Consider the following 24922-nt stretch of genomic DNA (forward strand, 5'->3'; position numbering starts at 1 on the left):
AAAGGTCAGCAAACTAATGTGTAAAGATATACTATTCATATATATTCATATTCACTATCATCATGCTAATATAATATAAATAGCTAATACAAATTGTGTTTAATAATATAAATAAATATGTATATATCAAAAGATATATTAATAAGTGTGTATAAACTGCGATTCACACTCCGCCATTAATCAAAATTACATTATAGACATATCCGTGTTAATACAAAATTACATTTAATTAATTTTCAATGTACATTTTTATTGCTTATTTATTTACTAAATAATTCACACGTGCTTTTCATAATCTCGTCGTACATTGTAGTACGCTTTGTCGTTTATTCGCCAGGCCAAAATTGTTTCGAACGGAAGTTTGAGAGAGTTACGCACAATACGATTGTCGTGCGTGTATGCTTGAGTCACTGCGAGAGACAGAGACGGTGAGAGGTCTTTGACAGAAACTGCAAGGTAGCATGTGAGGTGTTTGCGGCAAGAACACTCACTCTTAAGTTAGCAGCAGTGCACTCAAGTCTATTCGCCGGGCGCAATCTTTAATCGTGATTAAACTACTCCATTATGTATGACGACAGTGTTAACCCGACATATATTAGGGTGGAATGATTTGTGTGGATTAAAAAATCAATCAAGAAAATTCGAAGAATAATTCCCATAGAAAATAAAATAAGAACTGGTGGGTACAAATTAAAATTAAAATTATTTATAAAAAGTTTAAAAGGGTATCATGAAGTTGTGCCAATGTTTGACGTGGTTGACCCCAAGTATATATATTCGTGATCAGTTAGATAAACTGAGTCGATATCGCCATGTCCGACTGACTGTCTCTATGAGTAACGAGAACTCAGAGACTATAAGAACCAGAGAAACCACGCGAAAACATTCTATGAGGCGTTAGCTATTTTGCTGCGTTTCCTAGTCGACCAACCACAGTCAAAGTGTGTATAAAAGTTTTCAGCGATAATTTTTCTTTATCTTAACTCTAGCATCCCGTATTCATAGTTTTGTCAATGGGCAACTGTATGAGCTTCGCGGTCTCTCAGGCTCTTTGGTCAATATTCTTTAACAAGAATAGGGTAAAGACGCTGACAGTCATCTTAACGGCACACTGCTATATCGGCATTATGGTACAACGATTTGGTGGACCTCGCCAGGACTTTAGTCGATGCGATAACATTGAAGAAATAGAGAGCATCCACACCTCTTTTTTGACTGTCCACCATTTTACGAGGAGCTGGGCAATCTTGCAGTGTTAAGATGGGAAAATCTGGTCCAGTTTGTGGACTCCACGCGGTGTTTGCACGAGCTCACTAGCTCACAGAAAGCAAACACAAACCATAGGAGCCCCTTTTCCACGTATCCTATCAACCTGCCCTACTTACTTAAACAGCAAATACAGGCCAATACACGGCCTCTCCCATTAGGAAAGCCTGACCGACCCAAACCAACAAAAATATAAATAAAACCTGAGGAAGAAGCTTAACAGCTCCCAATAAAATTATTTTGTGTGTAGATGTGTAGACGTTCTTAAAATGTACTTCACACATATCTTACAATCTATGTGAACGAAGTAAAAAAAAAGATTTATACAAAGATGAGTGTTATTCGGTTACTACTTCGTACAAGTTTGGTCCTTTCTTGAGCAAATGCCCGCCCATGTTGGCTGTTTGCACAAGCATAGAAAATCCAGAAATGATTCCTGCTTGCGTGGCAATTTCTTCAAGTTCGTCGAGATCAAACACGCATCGTCCCAAGGCAGCCGATCGCAACTGTGTCATGTGTACGAACCTCTGGAGATGTGATCTTTTGGCCAAGATACTGGACGCTTCATCTTTATCAATGCCAAGACTTGTCTGAGCGATGCTTGCAGCCAGCAATGCGATGACATCACGCACGTGTAGAGGCGTCACTATATTGGACAAATCCAGACGTGCACGTGACTTCGATAGTGCAATCAAGCCGAGAAGCTGCCTGAATGGTAGTGGATAAACAAAAAGGTTAGAGAAGTAAATTATTTTAGACAAATTTGTTTCTTGAGTAAAATATATAACTTTGTCCTAAGTCCCAGTACTAACATATTATATAAACAGACGTTTTATTTCAATACTACATTTTATTCATCGACGTTGTTTTTAGCCAAGGCGATTTATTCAATTCAAGGCTTTCTAACTTTCAAATTCTGTTTTAAGAAAATTATGAAGTTTCGTTCGATTTGTTTCCCACTATCTAGTATATTTTTACCTCAAGCGTAAAACACGGCATATTAAAAACACTCCCACAACTTCTGCCAAATGGCAGTGGTGATGTTTTTTTTGGGGACTACTGTATTCCGCCGTCCAGGAAATTCAGCTACTACGAACTTTTCAATTCATTATACCAGTTTAAGATTTGTAATTTACCATGAGAAGATAATAATAATAATACGCCTTAATGCCAAAACACTTTTTGACTTCCACATATATTTTCTCGCCAAAAGAAACAAGTGAAAAACAATATTAAGCCAAAATCAATAACCTCAAAACCAAAAGCTTAATTGCTATGAAAATTTAAGCATATCTTCAAAAAAATATGGAACTAGGGAATTAGCATCCCTAATATATGTGGAGTGTTATAAATAGCATGATGCGATCTAGTAGTTATTTGTTGTTTGGCTAACGGAATCAACAATTTCAAGGACAACTAAATAGTTGACACAAATGTGTCTCGAACGCATTTATGGGGCTTATATGCACTTTATATGGCCCTTCTAACATGGTCGTATCATGGTTACAAAATGTTATACATTTAATATCGTTAATAAAAGGGCCCACTTCCCTTTAATAATAATCAATTTTATGTAGGCGCTTTTGTGTTTAGTTTCGACTTGAAAACTACATGTAAATGCGTAAGCATCATTAATGATCATCGTTGCAGCTGAGTTTTAAGCTTGTGTTGGACTTGTCATTCGAAATAGGGGCTACTTGACTATATGACCGGTTAGTTAGCCTTACTGCTATCCAACCTGTACTCATGGCGTAGCGACCTGTGGCAACAAACGCATCTTTATTTTCATTTCTCAATATTTATTTTCATTCTCAGTTTGAACGTTGGCGTGCACGGTCTGATTGAAGTGCAGCGAACTACGGGTTCGCTTCGGTTCGAGCATAAGCGGGGGACGTATTGAAAGCAATCGGAAGCAAAGCGCAATTTCCCAATATAAAAGCATTGAACCGGCTTTTGTTCAATGCTTAGCTTGGGTTGCTGCAACTATTTGTCCGGCACCGAAATTTTTTTTGTTTCGAAAGTGCAAGCTTAAAAAACGTTGAAAAAATTAGATAAGATAAAAATAAATATTATCATAACTCATCAGGAGTAGCAGTTGTAGTTTGAGTGCATTGTAGCTGTGATTGTAACCATGTGGCGTGAATACGTAGTCCTTGCGTTGGGCGCCCTCCTGACTGTCACCCAGTGCTTCGAGTTAAACAGTGAGTACACAATTTGAGGACTTTTAGGTTTCGTTACACGCCTTACTTTTCGCATTTAAATTATTACAATTTTCTAAGCAAATTCAATAATAAATTTATACGCAATTTCTTAGAATATACAACTTGCAGTTATTGTGATTCGACAGATTCTCGGCAGCTTCTTAAAATTAAAAACAAAAAGTATGTGCATATATGTACATACATACATGTCCCATTAGCTTTTGTTACATCGAATTCAGGCTACAAATTTCGCGAATAACTTAGTTGGTACCGTTCTCCAGATATCTGAGTTTAAAAATAATGCACTTTTGCATGCACTTTCAATAAATTCATGATTTATTTATTTATTTTCAAAAATTTCATTAAAAATTGCGTCATACTCAAAACATTTTGAAAGTAAACAAAAATTTTGCTAATCGAAATTCGTCGCAATTTTTAGATTGTATTTTTTTGAAAGTGCATCCAATCATTATTTTTAATCTTCAATAACTCAAAAACGATAGCACTTACGTTATTTGCGTAAGAACAAATGGTTTCGCATATTATGGTATATACACTCAGCTATCTCGTGTACTCGATTGGACAAAACATAATGGGAGCACCCTGTATATTCAAAAATAAATCAGATTCTGGAATATTTTAATTCTAAGAAAATCAAAAATAATATTTTAGCATTTAAATGGCTTAAATAAATTATTCTGGCTTACGGCTTACAACCATTTTGCATCAGAGCTGCTGATATTATTCTCTATGGATTTTGCCGTCCTTAATACAGAAATAAATTTTACAACAGGTCTATAATTAGTTTTCAAGGTAAATACATTATATATCTTTCAAATATACGAATGATAATTAAAAATGTGTATTTCTTCACAACTATTCTAACTATAAAATATATATTTAAAATATAAAATATTTGTTTGTTTTTGATAATAAATAAATATAAATCTTAAAATATTTTAATACTACCCCACAAAAAGAAAAATAAACAAGTGGACAGGTTTAAGTTGGGCGCCACCAACTTTTAAATACACTTTGACTGGGCATAATCGCAGCAAAACTACACTACAATAGCAACACATCAAAGCACAAAACACAAAACTAGCGGACGCGTCAACTAGCTCGTTCGCTGTAGCGTTACAGCGACGGCGCCGTTGCGTCGTGCAAATCGACGTATAGTTGCGCGGTCAGCACGTGCAACCCCTACATATATTGAAAATTGAAATGTAAATAGTCCAAGTTTGTTATCCGTGTCGGTCAAAGACATTGGTAACGCAAAAATTTAGATGATTTAATATTCGATTTTAAAGATTTTTGTAACTGAGCCTTATATATCGTCTGTTTTTTCTTTTCGATTTGCGGGTGAGGGGGGAAAATAAAAAGAAATAAAAAAAGCGTAGTGTCTGATAAGGAGCCCTAAAATACCAACATTTGTTTAGCTCTAGCTTATAGTTACTGAGAGAGAGCACGGCAACTCATACAGAACGGACGACAGATGACATGGACTATACGTACACAGACTCGTCGAGCTGATCAAGAAATATATATTCTTTATAGAGGGTGCCAAACAGCCTCCTCTCATTACTGTTAACATACATTTGGCAACTTCAAAAATATCAGACTTTTCCATTTTTTACAAAAATGTCAAAGTGTATAAAAAAAATAAAGTATTACACAAACAATGATCAATGTCAAAACGAATATAAATCTGACATAAACCCGTTTTTTTAAAAAGCCCTTTGAAAAAAGTATTTATCGGATTAATAGAATTTCGAAAGCTATTTCTGTTTAACAGTAAAAACAATTGATTTAATGAGATTAGTTAGTTAGATGAGTTAGTGGTAGTACATAATATTTCGTCTTGTAGACAACTTAACAATGTATAAAGCAACAACTTTGCATTAGGCAATGACGTCGAAAGAACCAAAAGTTCAACTCTCTAGGCAAATACTACTTAAAGTAGGAAGCGAGTAACTTGGTTTAATATTATTTCAGCCTTGCAAATAACAAACAAAGCAGCTTTATTTGTTAAAAGGTTTAGGCACTTTAGCTTTCTATTTTAGTTTTCTTAGTATAACAGGTTGAAAGCTAATTTAATTTCATTGGTTTCTTTAGTTTACTTCCGATTTAAAGTTCAAGTTTAAGGGGCAGTTGTCATTAAAGTGTGCTGTCAAAATCTTTCGGACTGAGCATTGACAACATAAATTTAAAGGGAAACATAAACAAGACATCTGTCACTTCAGTTTCTAGATATGAAGCTTCTAATTATTCTTAAATAACAATTTATTACAACAAAACTAGTTTCACGGCGCTGCAAGCTCTGACTCATTCTCCATTATAATCACACATTCTTACATGTACATTTATACATTTGTATTTATTTATGCAGTGGCGCAATACTATGAGATGCCGCCGCTTTTCCATTTCGACAACTACGACCGTTGCTTGCAGAAAGTGAATGTGGATGCGGCCACCTACTGCTTTGTTCGGTCCGAGGTGCAGCCCAATAGAACATCAGCTGTTTGGCAGGCCATCGAAAAAGTATCTATATATAATAAACACCACTTTGACCATCGGCAGCTCTACTTTGGACTGTGCATGCATAACTGTCAGTCGGAGTTAGCCAAATTGGATGTAAATTCTCTGCGAAAATTTCAGGGAGGCAACCTAACGGACAATGTCGTCGTAAGTATCATACATAATCTCTACTTTCCTACATTCTCTTAGGAACTGATATTAAAAAAAGGGTTCTATTTACACCAAGCTAGAATTTACATCTATAATTCGTGAGCGTGTAATGAAACATTTTTTAAATAAATATAATAAACTTAAATTTGAAATTTTAATGTAATGTAACACAGTTTAGTAACATATTTGCAAATTGTATTTTAATGCCTCTCAGCGGCATATTCGAAAAGCTTAGCGATATTGGTGGACTGATATTAAATATTGTTGCTAAGACTGCATTCAGTTATTGTTGTTGTTATAACCTAGAGCATAAAAATTCATTTTACATTGGTGTGTTACACAAAGAAGTGTTAATTAATATGCAAAGTCAATAACAATTTAGAGATCCCAACAAACAAAAGATAAACATGGTTGATCTTAATTTGGAGCGTAGAAATGCAGTCTGATCAAGGTAAAGACTTTGTGTAAATTCAGACATATATTAAATTTGATTGCAATTTCCACATACATAAGTCGAAATTCATGCATGCATTTTGTATTTGAGCACTATAGGTAAATGTATACCTGAATCTATTTGATGCCGAGGCAGCCAACCGGGCCCGCTACAATAACCTGAGCAACATCTGTCTCAACTGGCGACTGCATCAAAGAGGCTATGACCTGCAGGCTAAAAGTGTGATTGAGTATTGCGATAAAAGAGATATCCCTGGCAAGGCCATGCTACTAAAAGGTTCGTTTTGATGCAGTTAAAAAATATTCATAATTTATGTAAAAACTTTTAGACTATTGTTGCAGCACTGATACTACCATAGATACTCTGAAATGTGCGCCACTTTAATTAAATTTATTTTATTTATAATTATATTTTATGCATGATCACATACAAAAGACGTTTTTTCTACCTTTTCAAGATTATCGATATTTTTTTGCAATTTTTGATCACTCAATAACGATTGAGTTTGTTACTAATTACTACTACTTGCACATGGATCATTTCTTTAGTTATTTTTTTCTTGTCGGAGTAATTTTTCAAATATGAGTATTATTAATAATTATTAATAATAATTAATTATTATTAATTAATTATTAGTAATTATTAATTATTATTAATTAATTATTAGTAATTATTAATTAATTATTAATAATAATTATTAGTAATTATTAATAATAATTAATACTTATTAATAATCTCTCTCTCTCTCTCTCTCCATGTGTGTGTGTGTGTATGTGTTAATTAATAATTAATTTTTAACAAGTTAAAACGGTTAACTCCCTTTCAGATGATGCTTGGAACTTGACCTTTTACGTGGTGCTGTGTGTACTGATCTCCTTGGCCACCGTAAGCAGTCTTGTCGATTTAGTTTTGAACATTCGTTGTCAAGATAGATCGTTGAATAATTACGTTCACTACAAGACCACGCCTCGTGGTTTCGGTGTAAGGATATTGATCACATGCTCATTGGCAAGGAATTGGTATCGCCTCACTCAGAAGCCAAATGGCAAAATTGGACGTGACTTGCGTTTCCTCGACTGCTTGAAGTTCTTTGCTATGTTCTTGGTAATATTTGCGCACACGAATTGGGTAATTTATGAGGGCGCTATAAGCAATCCGCAGGATCCAGAACGTCTTCTGCACACTCCTGCAGGAACGCTTCTTATCTCTGGCTCGCTTGTAACTGTTACGTTCTTTGTAATCAGCGGTCTACTTCTCACCATTAATTGGTTGGCTGTAGTACGTGACGATGCTTCGTCCAAGAATCATACTGAGCGTTGGGGCGTTACCAAATACGTTAGCGTCTTTGTAAAGTTTAATATTTTCCGATACATACGTCTAGCAGTACCGTATGGCATCGTAATACTTTTAAGCGGTGTTTATTTCAAGAATACAGGCGGTCCCCTCTGGCGGCACATTTACGAACGGGAGCAGCTGGCTTGCCGCAAGAACTGGTGGGCCAATATGCTCTTCATTAACAACATTGTGGGCACCAATGAAAGAGTGAGTATAGCATCTCAATTTTGGAATTGACTTCATATTGAACTTACTGATTGTTTAGAGCATTTTTTGTTTTGTTTTCAATCCGAATTTGAACTACGCTTAGAGTGCCTTCTTTAAATTTAATTAAGAATGTTCACAAAAAGATTTGGTTGTGGAATTCGCAATATTTCGGAAGATATAAGGGAAAACGTGAACCATTTTTTTATCAATTTTTTCCATTTTGAAATTTAGTTTAAGCTAGCAATCCGTATTTAAAACATTGCTTGCTTAGCCCAACCTTCAACCTTCAAGTTAGCCTTAAAAATCTTATTGCTTATATTTTTATATGATTTTTTGTAAATTATTATTTTGTATGAGAGAAGTGACTAATTTTTCCTTCTTCTCATACAAAATCATAAAAAATTAAGCAATAAGATTTTTGAAAAAACTTTTCCGTAGTCACTATTAATATAGATAGGGGCACTTTTTGCATCCCAATATTTTTTTTTAATGTGTAGAAAAAAATTTCAAGAACCTGCATTTTACAAAAGATACAATTTTTTAATGGGTACTTAATGGGTTAAGATAAATTTTGTATCATTAAAAAGGGATTTTTAAGACCTTTCCATTGATACCAATATGTCCATAAAGTTAGCTCAAATTATGAGTAAATTTAATTTTAAAGTATGACAAAATATATATGCCGACTAGTGTAAGTCAAAAAGGCATTCAGAATGAATTCAAAAAGACAAAATGTTTTTTACGAAGGCAATTACCTCAAATCTAATTATTCGTTAAAAATGCACTCTGAGCGTAATCACATTCAGATTGCAAAATAAAATTAATGCATTAAAAAGCTGTAATTTCAAGAATTGAATACCAGTTGATTTATTCACTATTGTATTCACGGCTATGTATCAACTCAAGTCTATTAAATATGATCGGATTCTAATTCACAGTGCTTACTTCAGGGCTGGTATCTAGCAGCAGATACTCAATCATTTGTATTGAGTCTGGCGCTACTCATGTGTAGTCATCGGTTTGGACGCTGGAGCAAGTTTATATATGTTGTGACTTCGATCATCTTTATGGCTCTGCCAGCCGTGCTAACTTATACACTGGATTACTATCCCATATTTCTGCCCACACCACAGTAAGATACAATTAAAGAGTCCTGAGCTCGTCATAAGACTGTAATTATATCCCTATTCGACAGAACACAAAAGAACTCGTTTATAGAGGATCGTCAATTTACTAAATTCTATACGTCATTTTATATGAACTTCGGTGCATATTTCTATGGCGTCTTGGCGGCTCTTATATACAATCAAATCACCATGAAACAGTACAAGCTTCATAATCTGTATAGCTTCCAAGTTCTTTGGTTTGCTTTGATTCCAGCTGGCGTAATCTGGTTATTCACGGCACATCCTATATATCAGCATTATTTCACTAATATTCCAATTATTTGGGGTGCCATCTATGCTGGCGCTCAACGTAATTTATGGGCATTTGGTCTGGCAATATTTGTAGTGGGTATGGCCGGCAAGGTGGGATGTAAGTGTGGACAATATCTATTAAATATTTTATATTTTAAGAGTTGGGCATTTTAATATATAGGGAGTGTTTAATCCATTTATGTCTGATATTTTAAAAAATCTTCACTTCTTGATTCACAAAGAGGTATAATTCAATTTAATTTATGAAAAAATACTTATGCCGCCGTACTAATGGCATTTTGAATTTTCTATGGATTAATATTATACCACAAGGCATACTATGCTTAGTGATCTTACATAACTAACTTTATCCATATATCTTTGAATGTTTACAGATAAAAATACAAAATTTTAAAATTTTACTTAAAAGACACAGGCAAAATTTTATGACAAAATATATATGCCGACCAGTACTATATTAACAACTTTAACTTTAACTTTTTATTATATGGCTTTATTACCTGATAAAGCAATATTTAAATTATTAATAGTGTTGTTATCAGAAATGGGGTGTTATTTGTATTTGTGCTTGAATATTTTAAATTATGTTTTTAGGGGTTCTACGAAAATTCGCCTGTTTACCTATATTCCGCATTTTGGGTCGCCTCACGTATGGCGCCTTTTTGTTACACCTGCTGGTAGCACGTATGGTATTAGCGACAGTTCGAGAACCAATTTTTGTCAGCGCCGGTACAATGGTAAGCATAAATAAGCAAAAGAAAAAATGTAAGAAATTTTTTATCATTATGATGTTTTATTTATTATCTTTATATTTTTCAGTCTGCATTTTTTTTTTATGTTCTATGCGTCTCGTACCTAAGCTCGTTCCTTTTGGCTATTTTCGTGGAGTTACCATTATCATCGTGCCTAAAGCTGATGCGCTAAACAAGCTTAAGCCACTGAACTCAATAACCGAATAGTAATTTGTGTAAAGCTCGAACTGAGCTTAATAAAGAATAAAAACATAAATATATCTTACTACATACCTTGTAAAGTGAGGGTTGACAAATTTATTCCCGGTATAAAGAAAAATACAGAGGGTTTTATAATTTAATAAAATGAAATGCGTTACAGACAGTCCCCATAAAAAGTGTATATTTTTGATAAGAACTACGAGCTGAGTTTATATAGCCAGTCTATATATGTAGTCTGTGTGCAAGTTTCTACGAACATCTATATTTCAGAAACTTGTATAAAAAGGTAGAGACACTTATAATCAAGAAACCACAGCTTTAAAGATACATTTCTTTTTCGGCATAAGAGCATTTCACAGAAGAGTCAACCATGGCAGAAAAATAAAGTAAAAGGCTAAAAGACTTTTACATAGTAATTATAACATTATACAATTATTCATAACATATTTTGAAATTTTCGCTCGTAAAGCCGAACAAGTTTTGCTTTAATTATTTTTCTTAACGAGAGACAATATTAGTTGATATCTTCCTTCCTATACTATCCTATTCAAAGAATATTAGAACTATGCAAAAGGAGCAATGCAATTACCGATTACAGTAAATATTTTTATTTGCTGCGTCGAGCAGGAAGTTGATTAGATTTTGGTTACGAATTCAGAATTTATACACAATTTAAGTAAACTAAAGTTTTTCAAATTATAATAAGAAATTGAGATTTTAATAAGTTTGTCAAATGCATTGTGAGATCAATTTTGTGTACTTTTAATACATTTGTTTTTAAAATTTAAATGAGCAATAAAAATAAAGAGAAGCGCGGGAGAGAAAAGCTAAAAGATAATGAAATCAAATTGCAAAACAATAAATAAAATTACAAGGAAAGAACGTGTATTAGTAGGCAAAAATCGAAAAAGAAGAATAAAAAACATATGAATAGAAGAGAAAAGAAGCAATCAGCGCAGCGTAAAGAGATAGTCGAATAAAAATCAAGAAACTACGAAATGCAGAAAAAGCGCAAGAGTAGCCAAAATAAAATAAAAAAAAACAAACGATTGACAAGGCTTTAAAACAGGGGCGTCCAAACGCTTGCATAGGGAAGAGCAAATCACCAATACACTAATTCGAAAACACTAACACAAGTAAAGATGCCGTTAACTCAATTTTATTTCAAACACTGAAAATAAATGAGTTATCACTTACTTGTCCAAAGTATGCGCAGACAATGATAATTTCGTATGTCCAGTGCAAGCTGTTTTAATTTTTTTTAAGTGCACGCATTTCGTCAAAGCAACAACAAAGTTCGCAAAAAATTTTCGACACAACAACAAACACATGAAAGTGTTGTTGCCACGCTCGCGCAGTCTAGACAAGGCAACAACAAACACATGAAAGTGTTGTCGCTTTGCTCGCACAGGCGAGACAAAAAAATCGAAAAATTGTTTGTGTAAATTTGCATTGGCTTATGGAAAGAGCGCGTATATATACACGCATTTGCTCTTCCTATACTGAAGAGCAATTACAAAAACAAATGAGCACACTGAGCATAGGGCTTGGACGCCCCTGCTTTAAAAAATGTGGAGAATGCCAAAAACAAAAATAAGAAATAAAAGGTTCTTGAAGTTTCACTAAACAAATTGTGAAATAAGCTGCGCAAAACAATAACAGAACAATAAGAAAACAGTAGCCAAGTCCACTTTCTTTTTAAATGCGGCCACGGCGGTCAATTTAATAAAGTGACACACAAAATGTGAGTTTGCAATGTATGTAAATTTTGGATTTTTATTGAAAAGCAATTTCTTTGGCATACCACTGAAACATTTTCTGATATCATAAATATAGTAGAAATGAAATTATCTTAATTATAATTCTATATTTTTTTTTTGAATAGAACTCAAGAAAAGTATTTTAAGGATACAAAGTGCAACTTAGAGCATCTCACACACCAGAGCGAATAAATCGCAGCGGCAGCGCCGCGAATATGAAATTACATTGCGTCTTATGAACGTATACACACCAAAGCGGAGCGAATTTGTTTCGACGGCGAATGTGCAGCGTTTTTTTCCGCTTGCCGCCAAACGGCGATGACGTCACATGTGATGCATGTGTTGAATTTTTGCCTTGTTTACATGTTAAATTAGTATATGTTGGCTTTTAATACAATACAATTATAATAATAAATTACGAGAAGCAGTTTTTAACTTATAATCATTCACTTTTATTGAAAAATATTTATTAAAAATCATCACATGTGAATAAAAAAACAGCGAATAAATTCGCGGTGGTGTGAACCAGAGAACGGCAATTGTGGCAATTGTGTTTTGCGTGGTGTGTGCACTCTTGCCGTTCTCTGGTGTGAACACACTTGCGATTTTGGTGCGAAAAATATCACGCGGCTTATTTCTTCCCATCTCCCCGCAAATTGAAAAAAAAATTACACTCACAATATTAGGCAATTACAAAATATTTAAAAGTCTAAAATAAATCACAAATACGCTTTGTCATGTTTTTGACCGATGTCGAAAGTTTCAGAACGATCGGAAAAATAACTTAGGAATTATTAACATTTCAATTTTCAATATAGACAACGGAGTGCGCTTGCTGACGCCACTAAGCATACTTAGTGCAGACGCGCTATACAAACGTCGATGCCGACGCAGGCGACGTCGTCGCTGACGCTACAGCGAAAACAAGCTTGGACGCGTTGGCTGTTTGCATGTATGTATGTGTTTGTGAGTGCATGTGTATGTTTGCTGCGATGCCTAGTCAAAGTGTATATTAACGTTGATTGCGCCCAATTTTAATTTGACCACTTGTTTTTCATGAAACTATTATCTGAAATAACAAAATCATACTATATATTTGCTCTGATGGAAACCGCATTTAGTTTAACCCTAACTGATTGTTTGGTCATGCAAGGTCAATCAATTTGACTCCCCAGCTACTAACATCTGATCTGGTGTAAGCTCGCACTTTGGCGCTGAAAAAGCTCAAGCGCTCTCTTATTTGCGCTTGTATTCACGCGCTCTCCGCTTGCACTTCTACTTACGCGCTCTCTTCTTCGTGTGTGCATTTGGCACTGCACTAGTAAAGCTCGCGCTCTCTTTGAGCGTTCTTCTCGATATCACTAATCTTCTATCGCTTTATCTATCGCTAAGAATTATGAGGCCGAGCCTATAATTCTCTACTTACATTTACATTCGATCGTCGCAACTAACAAGTTGAACTTTAACTTCGATCTTCGAAACGGACAGACCCTGCTCTGTATGCCGTGCCGCATATATATATGTACGTGCATACACTCGAAAAATACTTGTAAACCTGAACTAAAACTAAACCTGCAGAAGGCAGCAATAAAACTATATACATATATTTAAATAAAACCCTCGTCGTTTTCTAATATATATATTCGGGCGTTAAGTCGCGATTAGCAACATTACAGCTAGCGACAAGGTCGTTAGCTCAACATTTGGTGGAGGTATATCGACAGAAGGCCAAGCCAGTTGGTCTGGAAGCCATCAGCGCCGCGATATAAATGAGGAGCGACTGGAGAAGGCCTGGAAGAAATGCGCATGCCTGATGAATGCGCCGTCGGGCATAATCCAGGGGCGTGTCAAACGGGAGGCCATCATGAAAGAGGGTAACGACGACGATTGGACGGTCATATCACGTAAAGCTGGCAAGACATAAGAGAATGAGGAGGAGAGTCGTAGTCAGAGAGAATCTCAGAAAAAAATTCCCCGACGGTGATTGTTAAATTAATAATAAACAATAAGGAATAATTAACTTAGTGGTTGTGTATTTTATACCCTTACTTGCGTTATTTGCGTTCTCTTATCGTTCGTAGAGCATATTGCTTTACAGTGGTTCGCTAAAGTGCTTTGAACTCAATTATAACTATTTGGTATAGTTTGCCAGTTACATTCTTGTTCATGTAACTAACATACATGTTCTTCTCACCTTCGCGCCGCGCTCTTTATTTATATCAACACCAGTGCATCTAAAACCTCTGCTGAATAATCAGCTGTGTTCAATATAAAGCAACTTAAACACACAACGTTTTTGCATCTGTGTTTAATATAAACTTAATTAAACAAACATTTGTTGTGCGCGACACATATACTAAATATATGCTTTGAGTGCGGACCGATGTAACAGGGGGTTCGCTATCTAAATTCTGAAAAGCAAAATTCATTTTCGTAGTAAAAAATTCTATATAGTTCTTTGATTCTCAAAATTGATTCAGCATGACATATTCTGAAGTGCTCTAATGGCCTCGGTCGACTTAACGGTGCACGCTGAAATTTAAGTTGAGAACATATAAGAATTTCAATAGCTATATCACGGAATGTAGGTATGCGATGGCTCCTATATTGAAGTAATACTCGACGACGTGAATCAAGAGCGAAGTCAACTCCGTCGCCACTGATCTAGAGGCTTCCAGCAGCGATTTTATATATTCGTTCGTGCTTACGTGCAGGGACTTCGTGTCAGCTCCAACTTAAGTATGGCAATACCAATCGCTTGGTATGCCGTGTGCCTACACTACCAATCGCTTTTATCGGCTAGGGAGGCCGTTTCGAGCGACAGTATGGTCGGACTACTGTTTAGACAATACTAATCCACGGCTAAGCGGATCTTCGATTATTGTCCTTCATACTGCACTACAGATTGCTTCTGCGCTCGAGCTAGTTGTCCGGCTAAATACCGAAGGACAGGCGCGCGAGCATAGGATCTGTCCTCAGGTGATGTTGAATCCAAAGTCCCAAGAACTCTAGATAAGGATCAACTACAGTTAAGGTGACAGCGCAGCGCTGGCAACGCAGCAGCCTAGAATTATCCTAAGCGCAGTAGCTCACTGGCGAGCGCGCGTATTGTAGTTTCTTTCTCTGGGCGCCCTGTGGCTTCAAACGTGCTATCTCCAGACCTATTAATCTATCGTGCTATGAGTCGCCTGTTGGCAAGGCAAGAGTCTTATATAGATTGCGAGCCTTGGCATGACCAAAAGCATTTACTCCCCCGATTGTGAAATGCTAGTACGGATTTCTAGCTCCACTCGGATTGATAGTCAGGACGACTTTATTTTAGGCCCAAGTCCTCACTCATACTGGTCGTATATCGCACAGTGCATTTCATCGCGTAGCTAGGTGGAACCTCAGCACCAAGTCTGACGTGCAACACTCGCGCAACGAAGCACCAGTCGGTGCAGCTAGCGGTGTCTGTGCGTAGTAGGTGCAGCAAACAGCTTAGTCATAACAAACAACAGAATGATCAAGCACGGCAGAGGCGTGCAAAGATTGCATAGGCAACAGAGCGGCTCCGCAAGCTATCAGCTGCTGCATACCGAGCAGCAGCGGTACAATCACACGACAGCACGTGTACGCAAGGCAGCAGCGTGGGCAGCACTGCCGTGTTTTGCTAGTGTTACTCGGTCTACCGTCATGCGAGTGCGGGTAGTCGGCAAGCTGGCGAATGGTGCTTGTGGCAAAGCAGCCGGACGTAAGGCAGCAGCAAGGTCCACACCGCCACCCTCACCAAGCAAGCGTCGCAGTGGGCGCAAATCCGTATCGAAGCGAAAGCCGCTGAAGAAGGAACAGGAGCAGCAAGTGGTGGAGCAGATGCAGAGCATTGTCGCCACTTGTGCTGGCCATGATCCAAACGAGGATCCCACTGGCGATGCTGCGCGGCTGGACAGCTCCGATGATGAGGTTGAGACAAAGGCAGGGCCACGCTGTTGGGCGTGTCGCATTGCGCGTGCCGCAGTTCCAATGCAACTGGAGCTGCTCACATTCTTATCCGTCGCCTGCATGATGCAGCTAAACTGCTTTTATATCCTGAACAATCTGTCCTTGAGTTTTACGCCTCAGCTTCTTCTAGACCAACTAGACAACAAACAGCAGCTCCTATGCAATGAGGTGCGTCTGATCTTTTCACGCTTTAACAACTTTGTAAAACTTCGCACACTATCGAAGACACCCAGAAGTGCTACCCGGCATGCGTAGTCCACTTCACTATGGCTTATACGACGATTCAGAGGACTTGCAAATGCGCCTACTTCAACTGATGAGGTAGAAAGCCGTGCCTTTCAACGGGGGGAGTATGTTTGGTCATGCAAGGCCAATCAATTTAACTCCTCAGCTACTAACAGCTGATCTGGTGTAAGCTCGTGCTGAAAAAACTCAAGCGCTCTCTTATTTGCGCTTGTATTCAGGCGTTCTCCGCTTGCGCTTGTACTTACGAGCTCTCTTCTTTGTGCGTGCATTTGGCACTGCACTAGTAAAGCTCGCGCTCTCTTTGTGCATTCTTCTCGCTATCACTAATCTTCTATCGCTAAGAATTATGGGGCCGAGCCTATAATTCTCTACTTACACTTACATTCGATCGTCGCAGCTAACAAGTTGAACTGATCTGAGACGGACAACCTGCTCTGGCATTTTACTGCTTGTAACCGGCCCGTTGACGGCATTATATATACTATTAAACTGCATCACTTCGAAAAATACTTGTAAACTGAACAAACTAACTGCAGAATGCGGAAATAAAATTGATATATTTAAATAAAACCCTTGTCGTTTTCTAATATATATATTCGGATTATATAAGACATGTTGAATGTTTCTCAATAGAATGGATTTTTTTGCAAGCACACATGGAGAGGGAGCTGTCAACGGAGGCGAACCCTTAATAAACAGAAAAGTTTGGCAGATTACAAAAGCTTGTCAGATTTTGGCAATAAAATTATTAATTAAGTTAACTAAAGACATGGTAAAACATTCCTTACATTTCAACTTATATGAAATATTGGGTAATGTAAAAAACATTCACTAGAACACTTTTGTTGCGATGGAAAAGGAGTAAAATAAAAGGACTGCATATTCCAGAGCTCCCAAAATATGCTCAACCAAAATTTCACAATCTGTCTGCCTCATTAAATAACAGAAATATGTGTTACAGACTCGTCACTCTCTGAACAGAACTTCAAACTGATTTCACTCATGTTTTCTGTTTTATGTTGATCGGTGAGCGAACACACGAAGCGCTCTTGCGACAACAGTTTGAAATGGATATTTTTGCTCGGCGCTCTTTAACTGAGCCTCGGCAAGTGAGCAAAAACGATTTGCGTTCAAGCACAAAGTGTCTTTTCTGTTGTTGCTTTATTAGTGCTTTGTTGTTTCTTTATTTCATGATAGGCAAAGCGTAAAAGGGTGATAGAGATAGAAATGGTACGCTGGACGGAGGAAGATACAATCAGGAACGCATGAATTATGTGAAAAAGTATTGAAAAAAACGCGCATATAGGGTCTGTACTGCAGCCGCGCTGACCGCGAAACAGTTATGCGAAAAAAATTATATAATTTTTTATACTAATGCAAGCGCGCAACATATACATACATGCGCACATGCGCACTCTCACCGATTTAAAGTGTCTCGAGTGAGCGCGTACATATAGAGAGCGACAAGAAACTCTCACTGATTGAGCAAAGAGCACGCTGAGTAAAAACAGGGGTGAAGTGTCTTTTTGATCCCGTTTTCAATTGTGTCTGCGAGCAACAGTTCTTTTTGGGACTTTTTGCAAAAAGGGACCACTTCTTGCGAGCTCTGGCATATTCAGAAAAAAGACTGCTTTTGAAGTTCCAAATAACATTTTCATCTAATTTCATTCCATATTGTGTTTGCCTTTTTGTTTAACATATTATTTGTCAAATTGATTGTTATGTTGATTGCAAAACACTTGTGTTGATGCTCTGCTTCTACAAAACATAAAAAGGCTTTTCTTCCACAACAACGGATTATCAGCTATAACGTAGGCAACAAATAGCGGCGGCTAGCTTGATGCTTGTTATTTTTTCATTAATGGCATTAATACCCTATTCGCTAAGCCTCAATTGTACAAACTCTAGCATGTTGGAAAACATAAAAAAGACATATGAAAATTTACATTGAAAGGCTTTCTCATTTGTCTTCCCCCAAAACATACATACACATACATATTTCATGCAGACAGCTTTACCGTTATCAGCCACTGCTCTTAAAACAATTTAATTACAAGAAAAAAAAGAAATGGAAAAAATGTAACTATTTTTCGCTATTTTAATAATGTATAATAACGAACAATACAGGACGAATTATCTGAGGCAATGAGCTTTGATGCTGCAAGTGGTAACCGTCTTAAGACGGGACAATCCGCAACGAGCCTTTACTCCCTTCATGGCGGTGACCAGATTATATAAAGATATGGATATATATATATCCTATGTGAGGAGTTAGAGAAGGTATCAATATAGCGCTGATAAAAATTGCACCAAGGCCCGGGTCTCTATTGCTGACTACTATGAAAGAGTGTACAATTTATCGTATACTATTGTATACTCTTTGGTACTGTCAAGCCTAAGAAGAAGCATTAACAGACAGAATGCTCAATGGTGACCTACCTCGACTCCTCGCTATGAAGGAGCCAAGAAACTTAGGCCACGCTACATATTTGAGCAAACTGGTTTGTCGCACCGAAGCTTAGGGATCAGAAACCTCTACTACCCCAAAAAGCTGTTACTTATCATCCTCTTCTACAAAATTATTCATTGACGCCCTAAAGCTCCAAATAACACACCATACTTTTATATTCTTGTTAAACTGTAAAGACAAATTTTTAATACTATTTATTTATTTTCACGGTACACTATGCAACTCAATGCTAAGAATGATTTTCTCGAAATCAACGAGAATAATAAAATGAAAATAAAACGATTAAAAATACTAGCAGAAAGCAATTAGGGTGTTCACGAAGTGTTGTATCGTTGTAAAATAGATTGTTTGCCACATTTTGTAAGGTGTAGACGAAAAAGTGTTGCACAGTACAACTTGACAGCTGTTCGACTACTTTGTGTTTGTAATTGTGATATTAAATATGCATTTTAATAGTGTGAATGGCGAGCAGTTCATGATAGTAATTTAATTAAATTTAGTTTAACAGAGACTATGACAGAATAACTAAACTACTTATAATCATAAGTTCCAGCGCAGCCTGCATAGCAGAATATATATACAGAAGAAAAGCTCCAGTGCTTTTTTAAACAAAATAATCTTTCACATAATACGTCTTGAATGGGGTAATATTCTCAAGAGTTCAAATGAAGTCGGATAAACAAGATAAGAATTTAACGCTAAAGCAGTCTTCAATATTTTCAACAAGAATAGGAACATCGCACTCAAAACCAGTCACTAAACACGCCAAAACACTATCAGACCATGGAGCAGCAACGTTTTGTTCTCTTCTTTAACCTAACAGCAAAGCCTTAAGGAGTTCGTATCTTTCATAAGAATAACTATGTAAAATTTAATGTGTATCGTATGTACATAGTTATATTAATTCCTGCTCGAAAAAAATCGACATTCTGCTTCTCTCAGAAACACATCTTACAAACCAATAAAACTTAAATTTAAGAGGATACACATTCTTCGCTAAATACCATCCCGGTGGCATACTGTGGGGCTGTAGGGCACCATCTCTACAAGCCACATCAATAAGAATAAGTCTTATTCTTACCCTCGTATCTGCAGGGGAGTTCATACAGCTCTTCAACTAGAAGACCATTTCATAGCAGCAGGACTCTACAATATCAAGAGCACACACTGAGCGATAGAAACTATAAATCCTTAAATTATGTTTAATTTTAAGATTTGTTAATTTATTGTTAGTCTCAACAAAAGATGATTAAATAAAAATTAATATAAAAAAAAGAAATATAAAAACCAAATCCAAAAACCCTTTGTTGAGCCACTGAGCTTTTTAAGTAGCTATTTATGTTTTTACGAATTGAAACGATTTTACTTTCTTAGTTTATGTATGCCTTCTTGGCCGAATTTATTGTAATTATAATTAAACTAACAGCCCCGACTTGGGCTGTGTTAAACTATTAACTATTGTTTCGAATTAGACTGTAGCTAAGTCCAATAAGACTCGAGTAGTCTTTGCTTATGCGAAGAACTTTTTACGATTATAAAATGCCCTTAGCAACAGGCTAAGGCCATAATAAGGATTTAATCTAATAAGGATTTAATCTAATTGAATTGAGAGTGCGAAAATGATAAAACAAAGATTAAACGAAATCGAGAGTGCAGCTGTGCAGAAGGCCTTGTCTCGACTGGGCGAGCGTGGCAACAATACTTTCATATGTTTGTTGTTGTGTCGAAAAATTATTTGCGAACTTTGTTGTTGCTTTGACGAAATGTGTGCACTTAAAAAAAATGAAAACAGCTTGCACTGGACATACGAAATTGTCATTGTCTGCGCAAGCTTTGGACAGGTAGGTGATGCCTAATTTCTTTTCAGTGTATGAAATAAAATTGAGTTAACGGCATCTTTACTTCAGTTAGTGTTTTCTTATTAGTGTATTGGTGTTTTGCTCTTCCCTATGCAGCGTTTGGACGCCCCTGCTTTACATTATAAATGAGTTTGAAAAATTTCATAATTGTAATTGTTCGATAACTTTTGCCTTTTTGTTGATTTCGATAAGCTTTTGACCCTTCGTTAATTTTTGGAGTTTGAAATAACTTTTGAGCTTTTCAACATCCAGCGAATTTTGGAAATTTCGAAAATTATTCATTTCTGTGGTTTTTGGAAATTTTGATAGCTTTTCAACTTTTCAACATTCATGAAATATTAAACATCAAACGTATTAAATAATTTTCCTAGAATTCAAGTTAAAACTGCATATTTTTATCGCTAGCTGTTCGTAAAAGTAATTTTTAGTGAGAGAAAAATTGACTTTTGTAATAGTGTAATATAATTAATTTAAATAAAAAATTTAGTTTTCCCGGTTGTAAGACTATTTGTAATAACAATAAACTAATAAATTTCAAGCAGAAAAAAGGTATATAAGGGAAACTACCTTATTCAGTTTGAAACTCCAACATCCAAATTGGGGACGAGATCTATACATCAATATCAAGGAACCTCGACAGTACAACAATTAGTGACATCAAAAACCAGAGTCCACCAATAATCTCACTGCAGATGCTAAGAAAACATACATCACAAATACATTACATATGTAAAAGAGATTTTACATGAAGAGAGATTTTACATAAACGGAGAAGTTAACACCAAACAATACGACTCACTCAAACCAATACTGAGTTCTCTTACACACAGTTGCAGTGCACAAAGAACTAATGAAAAAGTCAGGCTAACAACGTACGGATCATCGAGGGATGTTGCCATTTGACATGTGGCAGTTATGACGAATATGAAATTTGACACTTTTTGGTTCACGTCACTATATTTTAGGATTTTGTATATATATAATATATATTATATTTTACTATATTACTATATTTTATTTTATTATCGCTCAATTTAATTATGAAATCATTTAAAAAAATTAACTTTTACCACTCTTGCAAGCCACTTTTATTGAGCCGAAAATTCAATTCATTTCCCTAGGGGCTGTTTCCGAATCGGAACTGGTTGCTATGATAAAATACATAAAATTGGTGTAAATCTTATCCTACACGGTGATGTTTAACACATTGAAACATCACACCCATTTTTAGATCAAGCATCACTACTCACCCCATCCCAATCTGACGATGCTCGTTCTTCAAGTCATTGTTGCATATCTCCAAAAAGTGTCGCTTAATTGTGTTCATGGATGCTTCGTTAAGAAGGGGATATACGTTTTGTCGAGCGTAGCCGATAAATTTCTTCATTAGTTTGGGGGGCAATAGATCCAAATCAGCAATTTCTTCTGGTTTAAGCTCTAAGCGCTTGTCCAAATCATAATCTTCTTGCAGAACACTGTATTCATCATATTCTGTCGTTCCGGATCCATTGTAAAAGCTGCCGTCGTACATAGATTTACACGACTTTGGCTTGAGCGCATAGCGAGCGGCGATATGCGCCCGCTTCTTGGATCCTGCATGAAGTGCATGAACATGCTGCGTCAGCGATATATCCCGCGAGGTGGAAGGATTATCCAGAAGTACGTATATCAGATGAAACTCTTTCAGCAATGCGGCTGATAGGCGTATATTCTGTAATAAATAGCGTGACTGCTCGTACCGACCGCGCTGTGGATTTGCGCAGCCAATAATCGAGGTGTGCGTGTCCAGGCAGGCGTAGGTGCCGGGAAGGAACATACCTAGCTGACCCGCCTGCATGCTCTGCAGTAGCAGACTCTGCTTTGATGCCAACTTGTCCACGCCATCAATTAAACAGTGCCCTGTGCTGCCAGCTAACATCAATCCTCCCGCCTCCATGACCTGCTTGTTCCGCCCACTAAATGCCACGCCCAGCTGATTATACGCTAGACTTGCGCACTTTCCGTTAATTAGAACAGAGCGTTCACTAATTTGGGCACAGCTCTGGAGTACCATTGATTTGCCAATGCCTGGATCGCCAACCAGCAGCATATGGACGCCACCAGAAGGACCAGCTGTCAGCAATGAAAGCAGACAAGCGGCTTTGGGCAGCTCATGTCCGTGCACTTCTGGTGCCAGTGAGTGCACGAACAGCTTAAAGCAGTTCGGCTCTGCGTTGATCAAGGCGAAGGCCTCCAAATCACATTTATTGAATTGTCGTTGCACGTCACGCGTGTACTGAATACTGCATGCAAGCAAATACACTTGCAAATCGCCAGCTCCATATCCGTAACCGGCTGCAAATGATGTGGGTGTAGGTTGGATAGTCCCAGCGTTAAGTGTACGCATTTTCAAAACACCTGTAACAATGATCTCCTGACCGATGTGTGCGGTATCGACTAACTCCTGCCGTAATTCAATATCTATTTCTCCTGTATCCTTACTCTCATAGTTTGTAAGCGATGATAGGGTAGACTCCTCCAGGCGTATAATCTGTCGCACCGAGACTCGTGTGTATGTTGATTTTCGCAGTGCCAGAAAGTTGTCTTTAGCAGCGCATTGCTGATTCAGGCAGTGATAGGGACGGGGCAAATATTGTCCACGCTGTCGCAACGACTGCTCTGTTTGGCAGCGCGTACAGCGAAAGGCATGCCAATTCAGATAAATGGGGTCGCTTGCGTCTCTAACGATACCTCGTACTGCAATCATGGTGTCGACGAGAGCTGTGCTGATTTGGCTGATGAGTTCAACAGGAACAAATTGGACTGGACGCACATAGAGCTTAGGTATGGGATTAGGATGCTCCTTATAGTAGTCCTCTGTGGTAGTGGTTAGCATTGTGTTTGCAGCGTCTAATCGATAGTTACAGATAACGGTGTGCATGGCAAGTCCTAGGATGGCCATGGTGCGCAGCGGTTGTTCGCACATATTTTGTTGAAGCGTGGGCCACTCCGTTGTCAGTTGGTCGTCGTGGATGATGTTACCCACTATGATTGGCACGGCTTTGCTATTTCGTATGCTATCTATGTCATATTTTAGAGGATTGCGTTGATAGTGCGCCTGGGCGGCAAGAATGCGCTTTTCAAGTTCACTATTTGCTGTGTGCGGATCGTGTATAAAATAAAGGCGCCAGCCAGGGTAGGATTTAGGATTGTCTAGCTTTATACAGGGGACCTGCACACCATCCTCTGGCATAGCATAGTTTTCCGGAAGTAAAAAGCTACAGTTTAAAGAACCTGCATGCTTCCGTGTTACTCGGCGAGAAAAATTGCAACCTAAAGATTTCCTTCCTCTTGGGTTTTGAGTTTGCTCTTGTCGTCCTCGATTGTTGCCATTGGCGCCTACAGGAATGACAAGACCATTACGACGGAAATAATAGCGTGGGCGGTATCCACCAACCACACGTGATCGTCCATGCACCGATCGGGAGCAGCCCCGTGCATTAAATGGCGTATTCATTTTAATTTCCTTTTTTAATTTGAAATTTATTAGGGCTGTCAAAAATATATCAATATTATATCGATTTTTCTTCATTTTGGTGAAATATCTAAATATCAGGGCCGGAAACTATCAGTTATGAGTGCATTCTTATTTTTATACGCTTTGATATTTTATAAAAAATGGAAAAGGTATCATGAAGTTGGGCAAATGTATATAACAGGCGGAATGAGGGGTGATAGGCCCTACAAAGTAAATATATTATTAATCAGCAACAGAGAGCGGCAATAGTGCACTCACTCTTAAAAACACTGTGCATACAAACCAATACTACGATAACTATAAGCAATATAGTGCCGCAATTGAGACATAGAAATAATTTTATGTGTTCCGCGAACATAGTGCAAAACAAGAGGTTCGAAAAAAGTGTTATCACAAGTGGTTTCTAACCTGTACCTTCGCGAGCGACCAGATGCACGTCAAGTAGACAGACAACTGCAAAGCTAAAACACAAAGTAGTGCTGTGGTGATCTTGGTAAAAAATAGTATTACATTTCCATATTACATCACGTTCAATAAGTCACGTAT

General features: G+C 37.2%; 2 protein-coding genes across 4 annotated transcripts; one reads left to right on the top strand and one right to left on the bottom strand.

Annotated features, from left to right (window-relative positions):
- Window positions 1–1526: 1526 nt before the first annotated feature.
- Window positions 1527–24374, bottom strand: LOC108604121 (DNA replication licensing factor REC). The gene is made up of 2 exons (XM_017993407.1): window positions 22110–24374; window positions 1527–1974 (listed from the first exon to the last, which is right to left on the bottom strand). Exons 1-2 carry the CDS (start codon window positions 24353–24355, stop codon window positions 1605–1607), a joined length of 2616 nt encoding a protein of 871 aa, XP_017848896.1. The 5' UTR covers window positions 24356–24374; the 3' UTR covers window positions 1527–1604.
- On the top strand, window positions 1972–10672 carry LOC108604123 (nose resistant to fluoxetine protein 6). Of its 3 annotated transcripts, none has more exons than XM_017993412.1 (8): window positions 1972–2000; window positions 5857–6152; window positions 6708–6885; window positions 7436–8151; window positions 9090–9283; window positions 9347–9687; window positions 10185–10327; window positions 10410–10671. In XM_017993412.1, the coding sequence occupies exons 1-8, from the start codon at window positions 1979–1981 to the stop codon at window positions 10512–10514; spliced, it is 1995 nt and encodes a 664-aa protein (XP_017848901.1). In that variant the 5' UTR covers window positions 1972–1978; the 3' UTR covers window positions 10515–10671. The 3 variants fall into 3 exon arrangements, with proteins under 3 accessions (XP_017848901.1, XP_017848900.1, XP_017848899.1); XM_017993411.1 differs by lacking the exon at window positions 1972–2000 and adding an exon at window positions 3097–3467 and having other exon boundaries at window positions 9102–9283; window positions 10410–10672; XM_017993410.1 differs by lacking the exon at window positions 1972–2000 and adding an exon at window positions 3097–3467.
- Window positions 24375–24922: the final 548 nt, after the last annotated feature.

Source organism: Drosophila busckii, chromosome 2R (assembly GCF_011750605.1).
Source record: "Drosophila busckii strain San Diego stock center, stock number 13000-0081.31 chromosome 2R, ASM1175060v1, whole genome shotgun sequence".
Lineage (NCBI taxonomy): Eukaryota > Metazoa > Arthropoda > Insecta > Diptera > Drosophilidae > Drosophila > Drosophila busckii.